This window comes from Podarcis tiliguerta, assembly GCF_965153285.1.
Source record: "Podarcis tiliguerta genome assembly, chromosome: 8".
NCBI lineage: Eukaryota > Metazoa > Chordata > Lepidosauria > Squamata > Lacertidae > Podarcis > Podarcis tiliguerta.
In genome coordinates, this window is record NC_139541.1 from 3,839,590 (window position 1) to 3,857,554 (window position 17,965).

Below are 17,965 nucleotides of genomic sequence, written 5' to 3' on the forward strand. Positions count from 1 at the left end.
CATGAGTGCATACAGCCCTCTCCCCTCCTGTGGCTTAGACTGAGCAACTGGTATTGAGAAGCACTGCTGACTCCAACGACGGAGGCAGAGCAGAGCCAGGATGTGTGGTAGACATCACTGTCTCCTGCGGGAGCAGGTTCCCTAGTGTGTGAAGAATGACTTTTTAAAATCTTCCAACTTCACTGGATGTCTACAAGTTCTAGTGTTATGAGAGGAAGGCAGACTTTTATTTACTCCCTTTCTCTGTGTTTTAAAGTTACTCGTTTTACTGATTTAACTGTTGTTGTTTAGTAGTGTCCGACTCTTCGTGACCCCCTGGACCAGAGCACGCCAGGCACTCCTGTCTTCCACTGCCTCCCACTCATGTTTGTAGCTTCGAGAACACTGTCCAACCATCTCGTCCTCTGTCGTCCCCTTCTCCTTGTGCCCTCCATCTTTCCCAACATCAGGGTCTTTTCCAGGGAGTCTTCTCTTCTCATGAGGTGGCCAAAGTCTTGGAGCCTCAGCTTCAGGATCTGTCCTTCCAGTGATCACTCAGGGCTGATTTCCTTAAGAATGGATACGTTTGATCTTCTTGCAGTCCATGGGACTCTCAAGAGTCTCCTCCAGCACCAGAATTCAAAAGCATCAATTCTTCGGCGATCAGCCTTCTTTATGGTCCAGCTCTCACTTCCATACATCACTACTGGGAAAACCATAGCTTGAACTATACGGACCTTGATTTAACTGTAGCATTTTACAAATTCGAGAAGAATGCAGTTATCTACAAACGAAAGGTTTATCAGCGTACTGAATCTTTTAAAAAGCACATTATAGTGGTGCAGAAGCAGCCTTCCTCCTAATGGGGGAGGCTGAGATGAGTAGAAGACTGGAACACAGAAGTCAATTCTTTTTAGAATTGGCTTAAGATGAGCTTGAGTCTACATGGCTGACACCACTTCTGTGGTTGCTCCCATTCAACTCCAAGAAGCATGTACATCTTCAGGGTCAACTGCATGTTTACACAGAAGCAACACAAAGAGGGCTGCAACCAGAGGATTTTGTAACATGCTAACGATATCCTTGTGCAGGAACAGAAACTATCAACTGGATGTAGTAAAACACATAAAGGAGAAAAGTGTTCCGGACTACTCCTCCCTGACCACTGGGCTAAGTTTTCTGGGGATGATGGGAATAGAGAATCCAACCACACCCAGGGACCCAACATTCAATAACACTGTGAGGAGGGGATCTCCAGCAGCTGCCCCCCCCCCCCATACACATTTCTTCAGCTGCAGTAAATGTTGATGCCCCCAGTGCAATTGAATATATAAGGACAATAGCCCATTGGCAGAAATGGTTTCTCCAAAACTTTCTAAGGATACTGCAAGCAGCTTTGGAAACAGAATCTCTGAACTTCAACAGACCATTGGACACAGGCCATAATCACACACAGCAGCCTTTAAAAAAATACAGTAATTTTATACATTAGAAGAGAGATAAATTAAATGTTGACAACACCCATGATTAAAAGCTAATGAATGGTTGATTGTAAAAAGCACTGCATTAAAAAGGGAGTGTTTCGTACTGTTGCTTATTTATAACTGGTGCATGATTTTTAATGCTATGTACAAAAAGAGAATCTATGGGGCATTGCCAAGAGAAAGATGAGAGATATGAGACCGAGCAATGTAGAAGAGCTGAAGGCTGCTATTGAAGCTTCCTGGTCTTCCATAACACCTCAGCAGTGCCACAAGCTGATAGCATCCATGCCATGCCGCATTGAGGCAGTAATTGATGCAAAAGGGGCCCAGACCAAGTACTGAGTACATATGCATGCTTCTACTTCTCAGAGGTCCAATATTGCTCTATTTGCAATCCTTGTTTTGCTGATTTCATTTAATATTCTAATCTTCTGAGATTGTTAATTTGGGGTTTTCATCAGCTCTACACTATAAACATCACAATTGTAACAAATAAAGGCTTGACATATCTCGCTTTACATGTCATGAGTCTATCTCATATATTAGTTTCACCTTTTAAGTTGAATTACTGAAATAAATGAACTTTTCCACAATATTCTAATTTTTCGAGTTTCACCTGTAAGGGGGTGACATGTCATTCCATCTACTGCTGATGAACTTGCATATATAGGTTTACTGAGGCTTGGAAAGGCAACGTCAAACCCAACAGGACTATTTCTTGAGGAGAAAAGGATGAAACATCCATGGACAAAAATATTTGGACATCCATATTCCAGTTTCCCAAGCTCAACTTCGTGAACTTTACTATCCACAGAGGGACTGGGCATGCTTTTCATATCCTCTCTGCAAAATTCATGGTGATATGTCTTAAGATATTTAAGGTACTTAAGATGTGTCTTAACATGGTGATAGCGTCTTAAGATACTATACCACAGGGCTATCTTAAACTTTAAACTTGACCGCTCACAGATAGACATCCCTTTTATTCCATTTCTTTTAAAAGGAACTTTGCAGATGTTTGTGCTGAAGGAAAATCTACAAAAAAATTAAAACCTTTGTATCCATGTTGCTCCTTTGCACAAGCAATGAATGAAGAGGGCTATAGTTGTAGGATAAACTTGATAAATTTCATGGAAACGTGATAAAGGCAGCTAAAGAAGGTGAAAAGTATTCTCGAAAACAACGTACAGTTGCTATATTTGTGTGTGACATCAACCACGCAGTGGCCTTCATGCGCAGAGATGCTCTAGCCCAGGAGGCCTCTATCACATAAGTAAGAGTTGCACTGGGGGTGGGACAACAGCCCCTTGAAAAACTCATGTACATGTCTTTTTTTTTTACATCTGCCACATACAGACACTAACACAACTGTACAGAATTCAGTCTACACACTCTGAACCTTCGAGATTCCTCGGTTGGTCCCTGAATTCGGTGTCAATCGATTTCCAATCTCTCTTCTCCAGGGGGGAGGCTATTGATGCACAGACAATGGAAAGGTGTGCAGAGGCACAGGAACTGGGCACTGTTAGACGGTCCCGCAGTGCCTAGGAAATTCAAGTGGGTGTCTAAGTGCAGGGTGCTTAAAAATAATATATTACAGAAGTGAGCCCAAGGTGTCTATTGCTATCATGCCATGTCACAGTAAGTAGCAGGAATTGAGGGCACATATAGACTCAACAACTTGAGACCCCCCACCCTGAGAAAATGCAGCAGGCAGAGGTTGGGGAGGGAGCAGGTCCAGAATCATGGCAAAGGAGCCACTAGTACCCAGTACCAACAAAATTAAGTAGATGCACCACTGCCCAAATCTATTAAATGGGCCACCACTCTCTCACGTGGCAGAGCACCCTGCCAGGCCCTTTCCAGACAAGAGATCGGAGGACGGATCTCTCACTTGGCCCAACAGAGGCCTCTGCATGGCTTCTGAGCTCACCCAGCCCAAGTGAAATTGCCCCCAACATCTCTCCCTTTCCCCTGTTGCAATTCTACTTTCTATCTGTAGACTAGGTTGGGATTTTGCTGCCCAGAGGGCTTCTTTCCCTGCAAGTGCTGCGCAGAGAGACCTTTAATTCTTGCAAGCACCTCTGACCTGGCCGAGCTGTTAACTCCCAATGGAGTTGACCATCAAGGACTGCTTTTTCTTGGTGGCCATCCACTCAACGGAGCCTGCTTTGAGCTCCTGGGCTAGGAGGCAGCGGTAGACGCCGAAGGGAAAGCCTCCCCTGAGAGAGTCTTTATAAAAGTCTTCACCTGCAAAAAGAGGAAACAGATCTCCAAATAAAATCCAATCAATTGTTTGTTCAGTTGTTGCCATGTTAGTTCCAGTGAATAAGAGGCACACAATTAAGGCAAATTGGTAGCTTACGGTGCCAACTTTAATCTGATGGAAGAATACACAAGTTTTGTGCATTATACCAAAGCTTTCACACTTCACAGAAGTGAAATCTTACCTGGGACATAAGCCTCCCTTGTTCATTTGTGTCATTCTCAAAATCCTTTGTGACATCAAGCAGCAAGACTGGAGCATTTCTTATGTTTTCAGAATGAATCCTGTGGGGGCAATAAGAATGTTATTTCCTTAATTCTTTTCACTATGCAATCAATATTGTGGCTTCAGTTACAGTGGGCAGTTCAGCTCACTTCCTTGAATGATCTCATCTGCATTGACTTTGAGTTGTCTCATTAATTCACCTCATTCCCTTCAGTGCCTACATGCCAAGGTTGTTGAAAGCAGAGCAAGGGGAACCTTTTGCAGACCAGGGGCCACATTCCCTTTAGACAATCTTCTCGGGGTCACATACTGGTGACAGAAGAATGAATGGAAAATTTACGTTTGTGCAGTAGGGTAGCTTCTACACCCACACCCCTCCATCAACCATCCAGACAATCAACAGTCCAAGCTTACATTCCAGCCAGGCCAAAAAAGGGTGTGAAGCAGAGTCAGTGAGGGGCGTGGCCTGGGGAATGTTCCAAGGGCCAGACACAGAGGTCTGGGGGCGCATTCTCTCTATGGACCCAAAGATCCCTGCCCCTGTTGTAATCCTCAGCTTTACCACCCCAGAGCAATTCAGAGATAACAGTGGCTTATACTATACAGTATACCAAAGCTACTCCTAGATAAAGATATCCCCAAAGATAAAATTAACTTACCGTATTTTTCGTCCCATAGGACGCACCTAGTTTTTTGGGGGGGAAATAAAGGAAAACTTTTTTCCTTTATTCCCCCCCCCCCCCCAAACCAGGTCGGGGAATCCAAACCAGGTCGGGGAACAGCGCCTCCCCGCTGTCCCCCGAGCTTGTGGGGCTGCCTGATGTCTGCCCGAAGCGCAGGGCGCCCTGCTTCAGCGCGCTATGTGCAGGAGGCTGCTATTCACAGCCTAGGGAGCCCTGAGGGAACTCCCACGGGCTCCCCAGGCTTGCTGATAGCTTCCTGAAGCCTGGAGAGTGAGAGGGGTCGGTGCGCACCGATCCCTCTCGCTCTCCAAGCTTCAGCGAAAGCCTGCATTCACCCCATAGGACGCACACAGATTTCCCCTTCATTTTTGAAGATCATACCAGTATACCTGAAGGAGCGTCTCCACCCCCATTGTTCTGCCCGGACGCTGAGGTCCAGCGCCGAGGGCCTTCTGGCGGTTCCCTCATTGCGAGAAGCAAAGCTACAGGGAACCAGGCAGAGGGCCTTCTCGGTAGTGGCGCCCACCCTGTGGAACGCCATCCCATCAGATGTCAAAGAGAACAACAACTACCTGACATTCAGAAGACATTTTAAGGCAGCCCTGTTCAGGGAAGTTTTTAATGTGTGATATTTTAGTGTATTTGGTTTCTATGGAAGACGCCCAGAGTGGCTGGGGAAACCCAGCCAGATGGGCGGGGTACAAATAATAAATTATTATTATTATTATTATTGGAGGGGGGAAAGTGCGTCCTATAGGGCGAAAAATACGGTATTTCTATACGCGACAACAGCGGCAAGAATTTTGATTGCTAGCTATTGGAAAGAGGAAAGCATCCCAACAAAAAGAGAATGGTTGGGGAAACTTTGCGAGTACCTGGAATTAGCAAAATTGACAGATATAATAAGGAGAAAATCCAAAACTATGGTTATGAAGCAATGGGAGTGCTTAAATGATTATTTACAAAACCAGGGCTCAACTACAAAAATCTGGTTGTGTTTAGAATAATCTTGTGCGTAATATAAAAAATACAAAGTGAGACATTAAGGAAATGCAAAGGGAAAATATGAAGAACAGAGGCTCTGAAGAACGGATTATTAAAAACGCGTGAGGTAAACGGTGGAAGTAATTTTTTTTCTTTTCTTTTTCTTTTCTCTGTTTTTTCTTTTTTCTTTCAAAAGAAACAATTTGTTTAAGGTAGATAAGGACAAGATGAAATTATACAATTGAATGTAAACATAGATGGGAAATGGCTATGTATTCTGAGTGCTTATCTACCTTTAAAAAATTTTCATATATGATCTTTTCTTTTAGTTTCTTTATTTCTTCTTTGTTCCCTTTTTCTTTATTCTGATATCTTACATTTCATTTCACTGTGTTATCATGAATAGCATTTTATAGAGGTATAAATAACTGTAAATATGGAAAGAGACAAGGTAAAGGTAAAGGTACCCCTGCCCGTACGGGCCAGTCTTGACAGGCTCTAGGGTTGTGCGCCCATCTCACTCAAAGAGGCCAAGGGCCAGTGCTGTCCGAAGACACTTCCGGGTCACGTGGCCAGCATGACATTGCTGCTCTGGCGAGCCAGAGCCGCACACGGAAACGCCGTTTACCTTCCCGCTAGTAAGCGGTCCCTATTTATCTACTTGCACCCGGGAGTGCTTTCGAACTGCTAGGTTGGCAGGCGCTGGGACCGAGCAACGGGAGCGCACCCCGCCGCGGGGATTCGAACTGCCGACCTTTCGATCGGCAAGCCCTAGGCGCTGAGGCTTTAGCCCACAGCGCCACCTGCGTCCCTGGAAAGAGACAAAATATTCTCTAATTCTTTTTCCTTGGATAGATGTATTTGTTTTTCTCTTTTGTATTTTCTTTTGTTGTGAATATGTATGTATTTTAACTTGTACTGAATAAAAATTTATTAAATAAAATTTAATAATAAAAAAGCAAAGCTACTCCTTGAACTGTTGATCACACTGTGAAGTTAATAAAACCAGCAATAATTTTAAAAAATAGCCTCTCTTGCAGCTTCATGCAAGGATTACAGATTATTACACAGAGATAGAGCTTTCAACATTTTAAAGCATAGTGCATATGTTGACTATTATACACCCACAGTGGAGCTAAATTTTGCTGCTTTGCACCGTCACCATGACTCATATAATTCAATGGATTTCCTTGAAACAAAGCCAAATACATTCTACCTTCAGATTAAAAAAAACACGTTTTTTAAGGCACTTACTAATTCCATTACGCACATCCCAAAATGTAGAAATTGTAACTTAAGGTGCCCACCTTAATTTCTGCATCATGTAAGCAGCAAGCATTTTCTGCAATGTGCTCACTTAACTCACTTAGCCTCCACGCACCCACGCTCTGCCTCCATCTTTCAGCCCCAAACTTCTTCGTCTAAGGTAACACTGAGGCTCACAACACCAGGGGTCACCTCACTGCAAGCCAAACCTCTGCTTTCTCTATTTGCCTTCACTTAGGATACAGGGAATGGTGTGTGTTTGTAGTGACGGGCTATAGTGAGGAAGGTTGGGACAAGCAGTGAAAGATGGAAAGGATGTGCTGATATAGTTAATAACTGGAATACAAAAAAGGGAGGTGTGAGGAGGTCGAGGAAATAAGTTAATGAAAGATAAGGATAAATATTGGATGTGTTTTTAATTGTTTTTGTTTTTTGATGTATTGTGTTTTTTGTTCTCTTTTTATGTATTTTTAATGTATTTTTTCCTTTTTCTATTTTTTTCTTTTGCTTTTTCTCTGTAACTTTTAAACTTCTAATATTTTTTTTTATTTTTTTTAAAAAGGATGGGACAAGCTAGTTAATGGCCTAGCTTGCACCTAACATTAAGTCACGGTCATAAACAAACTATAGTTTACTATGAATGTGCCAGCAAGCTGATACGTGCTGCTCAAATCACACCCACTCTGCTCATCCATTTGCCAATTGGGAGGAAACAAAGAACAGTGCTGGATTAGAGTTGTGTGCAAACACTAACCCAAACAATCCATGGGCAGAGGTCAAGGTTTGTTCTTGACTTACTAGTTTCTTTGGAGAGATGCAAATGACCAATGCTGGTTCACACAAAATGCTAAGCCAGCACTGTGGTTTGGCAAAGGGTGGGTGCAATTTGAACTGTGTGGATGAACACACAAATTCACAGTAAGCCATAGTTTGTTTCTGACTACAGTTTAGTATTACATGCAACATCAAGAGGGACACAAGTGAGGGAGACAAAGTTTTGGGTAAGTGTCTACATCATCACAAGAAGAAACATGTCAGGATAAGAAAGGAGGAGAAGAAGAAGAAGAGTTTGGATTTGATATCCCGCCTTTCACTCCCCTTCAGGAGTCTCAAAGCGGCTAACATTCTCCTTTCCCTTCCTCTCCCACAACAAACACTCTGTGAGGTGAGTGGGGCTGAGAGACTTCAAAGAAGTGTGACTGGCCCAAGGTCACCCAGCAGCTGCAGGTGGAGGAGCGGGGAAGCGAACCCGGTTCACCAGATTACGAGTCTACCGCTCTTAACCACTACACCACACTGGCTCTCTGTGAGGAGTGCCCCACATTTATGAGTACAGTGGTACCTTGGGTTAAGAACTTAATTCGTTCTGGAGGTCCGTTCTTAACCTGAAACTGTTCTTAACCTGAGGTACCACTTTAGCTAATGGGGCCTCCCACTGCTGCCGCGCTTCCACCGCGCGATTTCTGTTCTCATCCTGAAGCAAAGTTCTTAACCCAAGGTACTATTTCTGGGTTAGCGGAGTCTGTAACCTGAAGTATCTGTAACCTGAAGCGTCTGTAACCTGAAGCGTCTGTAACCTGAGGTACCACTGTAAGTAGGGATATAGAATTGGGCTTCATTTAAAATGAATTAAATCATTAGAATTCACAAGCAGTAGAAAGGGGAGGTCAGACAGTCCCACGTTCCGATCGTGCTTGACAGTTACTCTGCTGCTTTTGCCCGTACTATACAACTATGTAAGCTTTAAAAAAGCTTGGTTCTGAAAACTAATAATGTAGAACTGGAAAACACGCTTCTTCTTTAAGATGGACATGACTAACTACAGGTTGAGACCAAGATGACTGGGGGTGAAAGACCAAAGCAAAGCACGGAAGTTCATCTGCTTTGCTTCCACTGATTAAGGTTCAGAAGTTGATGGACAGGCTCTGTGTGGGAAGAGAGCTCAGCTGAGCGAAGTCATCACTACCCAAAGACTCACTGGATTCCGGAAGCTCAGTTGTAAGTGAGCACAATATGCAAGGCTGTCAGATGTGTTTACTGATTAAACAGCAAGGAAGATAACATTGGGCACCTGTAATTTACAGTCTCTTCTGCTTTTTGGTGGAGGGGTGGAGTTGTAGTTGCCTTAACTGCTGGCGTAAAGCAACAATAATTCCTTCCTGCCTCTCTTCCTGCTAAATAACAGTTGGAAAACCCTAGCAATGTGTTCAGAATAAAGCATGCAAAATGAGAACATACATCTTGCAGGTTTAAAAGAAGTGCAGTAGAGATTTTTATCCCAGTCTGTGGATGCATTGGATTTGAATTTGTTTAAAATATACAAACTTGTTTTTATTCTTAGTCACTACAGGAAGCATTCATAAATTGCCTGTAAACTGTGACAATGGGAAAGGATAAAAATTCTGCCAATAAGTAATCCCAGAGTAATCATAAACGAGTAATCTAGATCAGGCCTGACTTACTGTTAGGAAAGCTGCTCTAGAGTGATCCAGAGCCCACTAATTGTGTCTGGTGAGCAAGAGACTGTTAAGGATTCTGGTTGGGAAGGGAATGGCAAATACGCCCCATGGCCCACTTCCAAATGTTGCCGGCCGCATATCTTATTTTGGGGCCTGAGTTGTGCACAGCCCAGGACACAGCACCCGTCTGTACACAGCTGCCCTCCTGCACCTCTTGGTCTCTAGCGCACCCATTTCTGTGCTACCAAGACTTCCTGGTTCCTTTTGGCCCTTGCTGCTGTTCAGCATCATAGCCCAGCAGCAGTAATGTTTAGCAGTAAAAGTGTTGGACAAGGACCTGGGAGACCTGGGTGCAAATCCTCACTCAGAAGCCTTGGCCAGTCACTGTCTTGGAGCCGAACCCACTTCACAGAGTTGTTGTGAGAATAAAACAGGGAGCGAGAGGACCACATACATCGCCTTGAGTTCCTTGAAGGAAAGAAGGTGGGATGTAAATCATCATCCTCATCTCCAGGTGACGGGAACTGTGGCCTGGCTGCATGCGTCTCTCTTCCGTGTGGGATCGAGCAGGTGCTCTGGCACCAACATACACCTGCCACGTGACACAACCGCGTGGGACCAAAAAGAAGACGCTGCCTGCAGAGCCACAACTGCCTTGCCACTGAAGCCAGCTCTCTGCTGCTCCGCCTGTGACTCACTCTGTGCTCTTCTCCAGGAGCCAGTGTTCGTGTTGAGTGTGAAGCTGCTCCAGGTAGCGCAGCTGGACCCCCTTCTCTTCAGGCCTCCCTCTTTGGCGCAATCTCTCCATGCAGATCTGAAAGGAGGGAAAGGGAAATTCATTGGCCAGTGCCCTGAGCGCCAGAGCCCCACACTGCCTTAAAGCCAGCAACTCCTGTTCGGCCAGAGAGGCACACTTCACTCTCACACCCATGAAGGTTTACCAATGGAGCAAACAATGCAAGCCTGATCCAGCCCCAAGTGGCTTTCTATAGACCCAGAATGCAGCAGCTGTGGAAAAAGCAAATCCATTCTAGGGATCATTAGGAAAGGCGTTGAAAATAGACCTGCCAGTATCGTAATGCCGTTATGCAAATTTTATGATGAGATCACATTTGGAATACAGTCCTGTGTACAGCCTCACCTCAAGAAGGATATTGTAGAGTTGGGAAAGCTTCAGAAAACAGCAGCCAAGGGGAAGGAAAGGTTGCTGCAACTGGGGCTTTTTAGTTCAGAGAAATAGTGAGTAACTGGCAACAGGATAGAAGTTTATAAAATTATGCATGGCGTGGAGAGAGTGGATAGATAAAACGTTTTCCCTCCCTCTCTCTCTCGTAACAATAAAACTCTTGAACATCGAATGAATATGAATGTTGGAAGTTTCTAGACAGACAGAAGGAAGTCCTTCTTCATGCAGCCCAGAGTTAAACTATGGAACTTGCTCCCACACAAGGCAGTGATGGCTACAAGGCTAAAGGGTTCTGAATATCAGTTGCTGGAAACTACAGGAGAGTGTCTTGTGCTTGACCCTCGTACCTACGGGACCGCCTCTCCTGGTAGGCCCCGCGCAGGACCTTAAGGTCCACAAATAACAACACTTTGGAGGTGCCGAGCCTCAAGGAGGTTAGATTGGTCTCAACTAGGGCCAGGGCCTTTTCAGTACTGGCCCCGACGTGGTGGCACGCTCTGTCACAAGAGACCAGGGCCCTGCGGGACTTGACATCTTTCCGCAGGGCCTGCAAGACAGAGCTGTTCCGCCTGGCCTTTGGTTTGGACTCAGTCTGACCCTTATGTTTCCCTCCCCTTATGGTCTTGATTTATCAGCTACTTTAAAATGAGGCTGCATTTTAAATTGCATATTAACCTGTATTTTAATTGGGGGGTTTCCTCCCCCCCCCCTTTTCTCCCTATTATATTTTTACTGTGATTTTATTGGTGTTAGCTGCCCTAAGTCTGGTCGGGGTATAAATTATTATTATTATTATTATTATTATTATTATTATTATTATTATTAATCCTGTTTGTGGATTTCCCACAGGCACCTGGCTGGCCACACTAACTCTCTCGTGGTTTTCCCTTTCCATGGTCTTCTCCGTTCTCCCTCTTGAATTGGAAACGCTTTCTAGGTTGCAATGGAGGAAACTGCTGTGTTTTTAGCTGGAACAACCAAGTACCAGCCCCTCCTTCACAATCTCTGGTCTGCATGAGTGCTCAGTGGTGTGATGTGTGTTGCATGCGTGGTGTTCTGATGTGTGCGCACACATGTGCGCAGGTGTGTTGGTCATCACACCGACTTTTCAGACAATGCCTAACACGTACTGCGGCCCCTGGAGAACTTGCTGGTACAAAATGTGGCCCCTGGGCTAACAAAGCAGAGCCACTGCTGATGTATGCAAGTCAAAACTTGCCATGATTCCTGCATTGCAGGGGGTTGGACTAGATGACCCACTGGGTCCCTTTCACCTCTAAAATTCTATGATTAAAGAAGCCCACCCAAACCTTCACTGACATGCTTCCTGACTGGGAGAAGGTGCACCCAGGGCACCAACTTTGAAGGATCCATTCACATCCAATGCAACAAGCCTGCCGATTTACCTGCCTTCAGCTGAGTGGAAGGTGAGGCAGCCGGAGCAATGACTCAGACAGAGATGTAGCAGGCAGTCTCCTACAGGAGTGGACCATCTGGCCTAATACTTGCTTTCAATCTTCATTTTTGTAAATCACTTCGACTTTCATTTTTGAGGGTGGGAGGTGGCGAAGTGTCTAATAAATATAACAGAGGTTTCCAGTTACCTCTGGAGGTGCCCGTAGATAAAGGAAGCCATGGATGTCAAGCCGGTCCCCGAATGCTTGTTGGAGAAAAGTGTGCCAGTCCTGGTAAATTGCCCACTCAATCTCTGCCAGGTGGCCAATCTCAAACAGGTTTTTGGCAAAGACGTACCTGGGGGAGGACCATGTAGTTAAACCACCCGCACAGCAACAGACACAGGAAGAAGAACAGGCAAGTCAGAGATAAATGCGAAACTGCCAAGCTTCCCAAATACAGTGGTACCCTGCAAGACGAATGCCTTGGAAGACGAAAAACTCGCTAGACGAAAGGGTTTTTCGTTTTCCGAGGTGCTTTGCAAGACGGATTTTCCTAAGGGCTTGCTTCGCTAGATGAAACGGCCCTGCCTCTCCTGTCATGGCGACGGTCACTGCACGCACGCACGCTCACTTCCCCGCTCCTCCGGCTCCCTCCCACCTTCCGGCTGACGACTCCTCCGGCTCCCTCCCACCTTCCGGCTGACGACTCCTCCGGCTCCCTCCAACCTTCCGGCTGACGGCCGACCTTCCGGCTGCCTCGCGCCGCTGCCCACCCCCCTCGCGCGCTCCTCTCAGAGAGCCGTTGCCGCCAGCAGCCAGCATTGCAGCCAGAGTCGCGCTCCTGAGCCCCGCCGCCCTCCAGCAGCTGCGTCGCGCGGTGGCCACAAGACGCAGGTGAGTCCGAGGTACCGGCTGCGGCAGCTGCCCTGCTTCTCCCTGCCCCTCCCCGCCGTTGTTAGTGTTTAACTGCAGTGGTGCTTCGCAAGACGAAAAAACTCGCTCAATGAAAAAACTCACGGAACGAATTAATTTCGTCTTGCGAGGCACCACTGTATTGTATTTGCATTTGGCATCCATTCATCATTACAAAAGGAAGGTTTTCCTCTTCCTTGTGGGGAAGAGGCTCCAATGGAAGGAATGGCAAAGCTTTCCTTGCTAAGGGAGCACCGTCCTTAGTTTCCCCAAATATAAGTTGAAAGGAACTGCAAGGACATTCAACAACAATGAAAGTGTGGGAAGAAACTGCAGAGCACTCTGCACATGGAGAGGGGGCACTGAATACTTGAGAACATTTCAAAAGGGGATGTACAGTTCTTTCAAAAGGCAAACATCTCCCCACTTCTCTTGGCCTGTGGCCCCATCTCACTGTTGCTGCTACCAACTTCAGGAACAGGATTGTGGCACCATACCTATCACTGTATATAGATCTCTCAAAAACCTGCACGTGGTCCCACATCTTCAGGGGCTTGACAGACAGAGGCTCCAGCTGCGCCTTCAGCCGACTCAGGCATGAGTAAGTCTGGAATGTGTAGGACCATCGCGAGGGCTCCTGATACATCATTTGAAGCAGGTTTGCAAAGCTCTGAGATGGAGAGGCCTGTGACGGGGAATAATTTAAGAGACAAACGTTTAAGAACCGAAGGGAACAGGAACCACAAAACAAAGTGCATGTTTTCTGGGGGGAGGCCACAGCAGGGCCTGTGAACCTGTGCCATGTGAAGATATTGCAAGCTTCCTCTTCTCTTCGCCTCCCTCCGGCTCAACCTTCTCCCACTTGGTGCCCTCCAGATGTTTTGGACTCCTATCAGTCCCAGCCAGCAAGCTGGGATAAATGGAAGCACATAAGGAACAGCATAGGGGATGGATGGAGTCTTTAAAAATCTTTATAGAAGTTTTTTTGAACTTTATAAAATCATGCATGGTATGGAGAAAGTGGATAGAGAAATTTTCCTCTACTCTCTCAGAATACTAAAATCCGTAGGCATTCAGGGGAGCCAAACGTTGGCAGATTCAAGAAGATAAGGTTATTGGTGGCTATATAAGCCATGATGGCAGTGCTCTGTCTGCACAGTCGGAGGCAGAAATGCTTCTGAACACCACCTCCTGGAAACCACAGGAGGAGGGAGGGCTGCTCTTGCAGTCGTTTTCTGCCAAAAAGTTTCCCACAGGCATCTGCTTGGCCACAGTGGGAACAGGATGCTGGACTCAATGGGCCACTGGCCTGATCCGGCAGGCTCTACTGGTGTTCTTATAACCTTTAGCACAGGCTTCCTCAAACTCAGCCCTCCATATATTTTTGGCCTACAACTCCCATGATCCCTAGCTAGCAGGACCAGTGGTCAGGGATGATGGGAATTGTAGTCTCAAAACATCTGGAGGGCTGAGTTTGAGGAAGCCTGCTTTAGCACAAAGAGGGTGACTCCTCTTTGGTGCCAAAGGAAGTTGCACGAGAGTGAATGGTTATTTTATCTGAATGATTATTTTGGTAAGAAGGCAAGTTTCCCCTTTGCTCAGAATTCTTGTACTGAAGAAGAACTCCCAGTTGATTGAACACAATATTCTGAACCAAAATAGCTCAGTTCCTTACAGACCAAACAAGTTTTACATCTGGACTCTTACCTGGTGGGGACCAGCAGCTTGAACTTTCTGCCACTTGGACACTGGCTCCGGGGTCATGGACCATTCTGGAAAGGCTTTTCTGAGCACTCTCACAAATGTTGACTTCCCCACCGCTGGCGGAGCAAAAAGCACGTATGCCCATTAGCCAACATTCCTCCTTCTACTGCGTTTCCAAATATCAGCAAAAGGAAAAGCAACCTCGTTCTGCTTACGTTGTGCAGAGAATGAGCCGTGGAGATGGGATGTAACATTCAGACCACATACTTGGAGCACATGGCTTCCCCCTAAGAATAATTCTGGCAAACAGCTCTGAGGGTGGGTGGGGGTTTCAGTCAAGCAGTATATAAATTTTAAGCAGGGACGCGGGTGGCGCTGTGGGTAAAACCTCAGTGCCTAGGACTTGCCGATCGCATGGTCGGCGGTTCGAATCCCCGCGGCGGGGTGCGCTCCCGTCGTTCGGTCCCAGCTCCTGCCCACCTAGCAGTTCGAAAAGCACCCCTATGCAAGTAGATAAATAGGTACCGTTTTATAGCGGGAAGGTAAACGGCATTTCCGTGTGCTGCGCTGGTGCTGGCTCGCCAGAGCAGCTTCATCACGCTGGCCATGTGACCCGGAAGTGTCTGCGGACAGCGCTGGCTCCCGGCCTATAGAGTGAGATGAGCGCATAACCCTAGAGTTGGACACGACTGGCCCGTACGGGCAGGGGTACCTTTACCTAGTTGGTGACCACTGCTGCCTCCTGTGGAAGTGAGTTCCATAGTTAAACTACATGCTGCATGAAGGAGGACATTTCCCCCCCCCGTCCTGAATCTTCCAACACTCAGCTTATTGGATAAAGAATCCTGGGACCTATAGTTTGCTCCTCAAGGAGCTACAATACCCAGCACTCTTAACCGACCACAGTTCCCAGGATTCAGATGCCATGTGCTTCAAAGGTATGGTGTGGATGTGACCCACTTGGCACCTCACCCTGGCCCCACACCCTTTCTGCATATTATGGGGCGTAATAACACTGGCCAACCTAACAGCGCTCTTGCAACCACCACCACCAAGTTCCATTCACTTCTGAACGCTCGCGGAGGCACCAGATCATGCTTTAACCTTTTTAGTTGATGGTGCTATATGGATTGTAATGGCTTTACTTATGATTTGTTATCTGTTCTATACGATTTGTGTTGAGTTTGGAATGTTATTTACTGTTTGTAGCTGCCTGCTATTCATCTGAATGAAAAGCGGCACAGAAATATAGTAAATAAATAAATCACCACCCAACCAAGCTCTTCCCTGGAGATTCGCCAAAGCCCGAGCCTGCGCGTCTTCCCCAACTGGAGCAAGACGGGGAATGGGGCGGAACATTGCTCCTAAGGCGTATATCCTGCAACCGTGCAAGGGCCCGAGCCCTGGTGCAACCAAGGCAATAATAAGGCTGCCTCTGAGCAAGTGCAGAGTTCCTCCCCACCCCCCCGCCTCCGGCTGGACGGGCGCTTCCAAGTCGCAGGACGGCGCTGCCGACATACAATGGAAGAAAAGACCCCCGAGCTCCACCTGCTCCCCGTCCCCAGACCCATTACCAATGTTTCCTTCGATGGCGAGCCTCTTGCCGGCCTCCCGCGCCGCAGCCATCGCGCACAGCCGAGCGAGCGAGCTCCCAGTTGCCGGGAGGCGCAGCCCAGCTATTGCGCCTGCGCCCCTGCCCTGCCGAAGTCGCTCGTGTCTTTCCGGAGCCCGCCGCCCAAAGGGGCCCAGTTCACTTGGTTCCGGCGCTGGGCTCCGCCAGCTCGGGCAGCAGTACTCCCGCGGGCGGCCATTTGCGGGGCAGGAGGGAGTGCTAAGGGGATGCGGGTGGCGCTGTGGGTTAAACCACAGAGCCTAGGACTTGCCGATCACAAGGTCGGCGGTTCGAATCCCCGCGACGAGGTGAGCTCCCATTGCTCGGTCCAGCTCCTGCCAACCTAGCAGTTCGAAAGCGCATCAAAGTGCAAGTAGATAAATAGGTACCGCTCTGGCGGGAAGGTAAACGGCGTTTCCGTGCGCTGCTCTGGTTCTCCAGAAGTGGCTTAGTCATGCTGGCCACATGACCCAGAAGCTGTACGCCGGCTCCCTTGGCCAGTAAAGTGAAATGAGCATCACAACCCCAGATGCAGTCACGACTGGACCTAATGGTCAGGGGTCCCTTTACCTTTTAGGGTGTGCTTGTTGGAGTCATGTTTGGAGAGGACCAGGCGCCTGCAGCGCCACCCTATGCATGTCTCCTCGGGAGTAAGGCCCCCCTGCGGTGCTCAGTAGCGTAGCCACCTCCCTGCAGCCTGTAACAAAAAAGCAGGAGGGAGGCCACTTCTCCTCTCACAGCTCAGGAGCAGAAAGGGTGCCATTCGGCAAACTCTGCCTTTCTGGGATATAAAGCAGCTCGGAGCATTTCCTGGAACGCATTTGAGTGGCATTTCACAGCTCTGTGCCGCAGAGGTAAAAATAGGGATTCTAGAGAAGAAAAGTTGCCAAAGAACCGGAGCCGGCCCACCCATTAGGCGGAATGAAGCAGCCACCTGAAGCAGCAGAAGAGCAAGAGGCTGTGCCCCTCATGTGGAAGGGGGTCGAGTGGAGGCAGCACATCACCCCTGCTCCCTTTGGTGATGTGTCGAGCCCCCTTCATGTGTCAACTGTGCAAAGGGGTCTCCCCCAGAGCAAGGGGCCAGGGGAACATGCTGCTGGCCAGGCTTCAGATGCTGCCCTTTCCCTGCCCTTCACCCTAATGACCACACCCTGGACATAGGCAGCAGGGGAAACAGGTAGGCTTCCCTGAGGCAGGTGGCAACATCCAGCATGTGCAGGTTGGAAGAGGGCCAGGAAATCCACGTAGCACCAGGGGTGAGGCCAGTGCTTGCACTGAAGAAGACCCCGTGGCACAACAAATGTGTGAAGGGGGCCTTTCCAGTCTGGCTTCCGGCGAAGTGCAGAAGATGCAGCCAGCTCGGTTCCCTCCAGATGTTGTGGGCTGCTGTTGCCATTGGTCCCAGCAAGCATGGCCAATGGTCAGCAAATTGAACAAAATAACACAACACAATGGCCAATAACAATGGTATTAACACTGTTTAATCAGAAATTGCAACCAAAGTCTCTAAACCTTCACCAGTCACAGCAGAATAATTCAAAAGTTTACATAGGTAAAGGTAAAGGGACCCCTGACCATTAGGTCCAGTCGTGGCCAACTGGGGTTGCAGCGCTCATCTCCCTTTATTGGCCGAGGGAGCCGGCGTACAGCTTCCGGGTCATGTGGCCAGCATGACTAAGCCGCTTCTGGCCAACCAGAGCAGCGCACAGAAACGCCATTTACCTTCCCTATTTATCTACTTGCACTTGGATGTGCTTTCGAACTGCTGGGTTGGCAGGAGCAGGGACCGAGCAACAGGAGCTCACCCC

General features: G+C 47.5%; 1 protein-coding gene across 2 annotated transcripts; it reads right to left on the reverse strand.

The window, feature by feature from the left end:
* Window positions 1–1,323: 1,323 nt before the first annotated feature.
* On the reverse strand, window positions 1,324–16,248 carry DGUOK (deoxyguanosine kinase). 2 transcript variants are annotated; one of them, XR_014514551.1, is made up of 8 exons: window positions 16,120–16,248; window positions 14,549–14,661; window positions 13,339–13,526; window positions 12,137–12,284; window positions 10,045–10,160; window positions 3,914–4,013; window positions 2,080–3,713; window positions 1,324–1,622 (listed from the first exon to the last, which is right to left on the reverse strand). XR_014514551.1 is itself a non-coding variant. In XM_083454302.1 (7 exons), the coding sequence occupies exons 1-7, from the start codon at window positions 16,169–16,171 to the stop codon at window positions 3,648–3,650; spliced, it is 783 nt and encodes a 260-aa protein (XP_083310428.1). In that variant the 5' UTR covers window positions 16,172–16,222; the 3' UTR covers window positions 2,432–3,647. The 2 variants fall into 2 exon arrangements, 1 of the variants encoding a protein (XP_083310428.1); XM_083454302.1 differs by lacking the exon at window positions 1,324–1,622 and having other exon boundaries at window positions 2,432–3,713; window positions 16,120–16,222.
* Window positions 16,249–17,965: the final 1,717 nt, after the last annotated feature.

Bases quoted from the DNA above. Each gene is read 5' to 3' on its own strand.
- DGUOK (XM_083454302.1), bottom strand. From the start codon at position 16,171: ATGGCTGCGGCGCGGGAGGCCGGCAAGAGGCTCGCCATCGAAGGAAAC. The intron at 13,527-14,548 runs GTAAGAGTCCAG...TCCCCGTCACAG, and splicing joins AAGCTGCTGGTCCCCACCAG to GCCTCTCCATCTCAGAGCTT. The intron at 3,714-3,913 runs GTAAGATTTCAC...CTCTTTTTGCAG, and splicing joins AAGGGAGGCTTATGTCCCAG to GTGAAGACTTTTATAAAGAC.